Raw genomic sequence first — 5,036 nt, forward strand, 5'->3', positions numbered from 1 at the left:
CACAGGTCTTCAACTGACATTTTTAATTTGTCACTGAATCAAGACTTATTAGCTGCGTTTCCATTACACTTTTGCGCAAAACTTTATAGAAATTTCTAAAAATTTTTTCTTTTTCTTGAATTACGTGATGTGAAATCCACAAAGGAGTTTCTAAATTTGAATTTCTAAAATTTCGAGAAAAACACTGTTTCGAAAAAACAGCGTTTCCATTAAACCATGATTTTGCGAAAAACTCGAAGTTATTCCTGCGATAAGTCATTAAAAAAACATGGCGACGGATATAAACAATATTTTGATGTGCAGTAGATTCATTCACATTTCTGCCATGGCGCTAGCTCTCATCCTTGCCATTCAGAGAAGACGTCTACGTCTGATCCGAGCCTTGGAGCGGCAGGCTCCTTATACGTGGTAGCGACGTAGAGTCAAACATTTTTGGGAAATCGTGGTTGAAGAATTCACCGAAGAGCTGTGGATTCAGCATTTTTGCATGACACGCTCAACTTTTGATGAGCTGTGCGATGCTGTGGGACCTCTCGTGGCGCCCACTGTGCGGTGCCCAAGGCAGCCAGTTGCTGTGAAAAAGCGCATCGCCATCGCCATCTACAAACTAGCAACATGTGCCGAGTACAGAGTAGTGGCAGAGACATTTGGAGTCAGTAAAACGACCGTACACAGGTGTGTGTATGGGGTGTGTGAGGCTATTTGCCACAAACTGATGAAAAAGTTCATCACTTTGCCCAAGGAGGAAGAGGCACAGCAGATTGCGCAACGCAATTATGAATCGCACGGGCTTCCCCAAATATACGGCGCTCTCGACAGATCTCATATTCCTATTCGTGCCCCCAGGGATGGATGTAGAGATTACGTGAACAGAAAAGGCTGGGCATCAATAGTTCTGCAGGCTGTGGTGGACGACAAGTTGATGATAAGGGACATAAGTGTTGGCTCACCTGGAAGCGCACATGATGCTGCAGTGCTGGCAACATCCTCTCTGTTCAGGTATTAATGAGAAATTAATGATAATTTCCTGTTTTATTATGAAGCAAAAACACACTTTTTTTAGTTTATCATTTTTTTCTTGTTTGCCCTGCTTTGGTCAAAGTGTGGTTATGTTTCCCTCCTGCTTTGCCCCACTTCCTCATATTTTAATCCTGTGTCAGGATGGATTCAGAATAATTTTGGTAAAAGAAAATATTACTTGGAAAATTATTACTCTCTGATGTAGTTCTTGTTGTGAATGGTTTGAGCTATTTATATACTTTGTTTGCACATTTTTCAGACACCCTGAAAAGCATCCAAAAGCCAGCATGGACATTGAGGGAGTCCAAGTACCTTTGCTCCTAGCTGGTGATCCTGCATACCCTCTCCTGCCATGGATTATGAAGGGATACGCTGGTCCTAATCTAACAGAATCACAAGCAATGTTCAACGAGCACCCCAGTGCCATCCGTGTGAAGGTGGAACACACGTTTGGACATCTAATGACATGGTTACGTGGCGAGACAGACCCAGACGCTGGAACCCGGAAGGAGGACGAGAGGCAGGAGTAGTTAGAAAAAGGTTTATTTTCTGTGGGGAATGTGAAGCAGCAACCGGAGCTTGGAGTGGAGCTGCTGGCTGGAGATGGAGGGTGGAGACCGGAGGTGGACTGGAGCGGCAGGGAGGAACAACCAGGTGGGTTCAGCTGATGGTGCGTGGCGTGGAGTGACTTTGGCGTAGCAGAGTAGTCGAGACGTGGCTGGACCCAGGTCGGCACGTGGATGAAGGAGACCTGGACACAGAGGTGTACTATGATGAGACGTAGCGAGACATAAGAGTGACATAGTTTACTAAACATGAGAGGCCTGGGTACTGCACCGGGTAAGGTAACGAACTGGCGAAGAATGCTGGGGAGGGCTCCTCTTAAGTAGGCTGGTGTGGAGATGATGAGTGCCGACAGCTGGGTCCAATTAGGAGGGGGAGTAGGAGCACAGGCGGACCATGACATCTAAAAGCTCGTTGGCGTGTTTTAGCCAAAACATCCGACATTCACTATGATTTCATGCCAAAAATTGTGGCCACATGTTGTATTCTCCATAACATGTGTGAGGAGAAAAGACAGCAGCTGCCGCCAGCACCACAACACACAACAGGGCATCCTCTCATTCAGCCTCAGGAGCGCCACCCGGATGAAGCTGATGCAATGGCTGTTGAAGTCCGACAGGCGCTGGTGAATCCTCTGTCCAGGCCTCATTAGGTTCTACGGTTACACTTTATGTTCTAAATAATCAAGAGATTTGTTTTCAATACTTTTATTGAAAGTTTTTTATCAGAAAGATGTTACAACAAGAAAGTTAAACTTAATGTCAGNCGACAGGCGCTGGTGAATCATCTGTCCAGGCCTCATTAGGTTCTAGTGTTACACTTTATGTTCTAAAAAATCAAGAGATTTGTTTTCAATACTTTTATTGAAAGTTCTTTATCAGAAAGAAGTTACAACAAAAAAAGTTAAACTTAATGTCAGCCGATTCTCTCACTGAACAGAATAACACTGGCTGTTTTGTGTTCCTGTTTGTGTTCCATTTCCAATAAAACAAACATAACTTAAAGTGCCTTAACATTTTTTATCTGCTGTCAGAACATGGCGTTTAACTGAACACACCAGTCTTTAATTTAAAATAACACAACAGTAACTAAAAACCTTAAATCGGAACTTACAAAATATGGTATGTGGTTGAAGTGCTTTGGAATGACAAAGCTGAGTGAGGTTCAGACTCATTCTCCACTTGTTGTGTACGGTATGGAGGTTGAGTGAACCGATGTTGTGGTTCAATGTATGTAGTGTATCCAGGTTGCTGCGGTTGGTGTCTGACTGGATGTTGCAGGAAATAAGGAGGTTGTTGGCGTGTGTCTGAAACAATGGGTTGCCGAATTCCAGCTAAAGTCTCAAGAGCATTAGCGTGGCGCTCAGCTGCTTCGGTTGCCCTCTCAAAACATTGGACAGCACGACTTAAGACCTCGCTGATTGTGGTCAAGACGGCATTATCCTGTCTTCCCTGTTCTCTCAGGAAGCTCTGAAGAGTTGATCTTCTGCTTTTTGCGTTTCTCCACCTTTGTTGGCTCTGGGGTGTTTGTGGCTCCCTCTCTTCTTCCTCCAAAGTATTAGAAGGACCAGGCATCTCTGCATCTGTAGTTGACTCATCATCCAGTGATGCTATAGTCAAATACAGAGAAAGAAAATGTTATTAGAATTTAAAATAGTGGATAATTGTTAAAATCATGGCTCGTTTGAAGATCTGAGAGTAATCCATAGATACATTATGCAACAGCCATAAAATTATAATAAATATACATTTTAAAGTTATTAAAAAAATTAATTGTTTGAAAATAAAAATACTTACATGCTGAATCCTTGGATGCATCTTTAGTGCCTGGAGTATCTGGACCGTTGTCATCATCACCTAGTGTTAAATATAAGATGTATTACTTGCCTGTTCACAAGCCACAATACACACATATACAAAAATATGTTTTGTGTAAACTGTAAACAATCAAGCAAACTATTTTGATTTAATTCATTATTTTTTGATAAACGCTGATGTTATCACAGATTTTTTTTTAACTAATTTGGTTTTTATGATTAATTATGACTGTTACNATTACTTGCCTGTTCACAAGCCACAATACACACATATACAAAAATGTTTTGTGTAAACTGTAAACAATCAAGCAAACTATTTTGATTTAATTCATTATTTCTTGATAAAAAACGCTAATGTTATCACAGAATTTTTTTAACTAATTTGGTTTTTATGATTAATTATGACTGTTACAGTTATTTCCACAGTTTTAACAACTTACTATACGATTATCAGGAGGAACTAAAATTAATTATTTAAATTATTATGAGATCATGATCTAGATGGATTTTAACATGGAACTAACAGAAGTTCTAGTTGCCTTTATAGCTTAAATGTAGCCCCGTTTTGATATCACGAGAAAACGGACCAAAAAATATCCCAGACAGTTCATGACTTCTGTTAAGAATGGCAAATTCATGGGGCTACAGGTGGCGCTAGCATTAGCGCCACCTATATGTTTTTAGGAACTTAGCGCTATTATAGTAAGTTTATTAAATTGGTTACCCATGCTGTTGATGACGGATGCCATAGATGCCACCATCGGTCTTTGTCCAAGTATTTCCTCCATTTGGAAGAAGTACTTGAAGGTGATCTGGCCTTTCCCCCCGGCGCCACTTTGTCCCAGCTTCCTCTTCTCCGCCATGTATTTTTGCTTTAGTGTTTTCCATTTTGACCGTAAAATTTCCCAGGGCTTGTGGAAACCCGCTTCCTTCATTGCAGCTTCTAGGTCTTTATAGATTGTTGCATATCGGTGCTGCTTTGAATCGAGAATGAACGTTATTTCTTTATCACGAATTAAATTAAAAAAATAGCTCGTCTCCTCGTAAGTCCAAACATACCGCGCCATCTCTTTGACCAGCTTTTCCTGCTTCCTGTCCGAAACGTCATATCCGGTTAATGGTCACGTGACTCGTTTGTTGTGAAGTATATATAATGCTAGAGCCATTTGGCTGAAATTAGATTGCTCATTATATTTCATGCATGCATGCGCCTGTCATATGTTGGTCATGCGGCCGCTCTAGCCTTTTAATGGTTAGGATGCATTTTGGCAGCTGCTGTATATTTATTGGACTTTAGTTGGATTTAGAACTTGGGAAGCAGGCAGCACATTAATCGTAGACCGTGTTACTGTGTTGTCGTATTATAGTGTTATATTCCTGTTTAGTACATCTTTTTCATTTTGTGCTTTAAAATATATTTTTATGCTTTTATTTGTACTTTTTATTGTACTTTGTCAATTTTTAAGAAAGTACAAGAAAATAAATTGTATAAAAGGGAAGGACAGTCTTTTCTGAAGCACGTGTCAAGACACTTCCTGCCACTAAAGTTATCCGAATACAACTGCAACGGCAGTTACATGTAATATAAAAACACAAAAATTACATTAACATTTTTTAGCTAGTTATAAACCAACAT

At 40.5% G+C, this 5,036-nt stretch overlaps 1 protein-coding gene across 1 annotated transcript; it reads right to left on the reverse strand.

The window, feature by feature from the left end:
* Window positions 1–2,428: 2,428 nt before the first annotated feature.
* Window positions 2,429–4,507, reverse strand: LOC112141916. The gene is made up of 3 exons (XM_024265123.2): window positions 4,125–4,507; window positions 3,381–3,440; window positions 2,429–3,193 (listed from the first exon to the last, which is right to left on the reverse strand). Exons 1-3 carry the CDS (start codon window positions 4,465–4,467, stop codon window positions 2,694–2,696), a joined length of 903 nt encoding a protein of 300 aa, XP_024120891.1. The 5' UTR covers window positions 4,468–4,507; the 3' UTR covers window positions 2,429–2,693.
* Between the last annotated feature and the right edge of the window lie 529 nt (window positions 4,508–5,036).

Source organism: Oryzias melastigma, linkage group LG3, assembly GCF_002922805.2.
Source record: "Oryzias melastigma strain HK-1 linkage group LG3, ASM292280v2, whole genome shotgun sequence".
NCBI classification, from domain to species: Eukaryota; Metazoa; Chordata; class Actinopteri; order Beloniformes; family Adrianichthyidae; genus Oryzias; species Oryzias melastigma.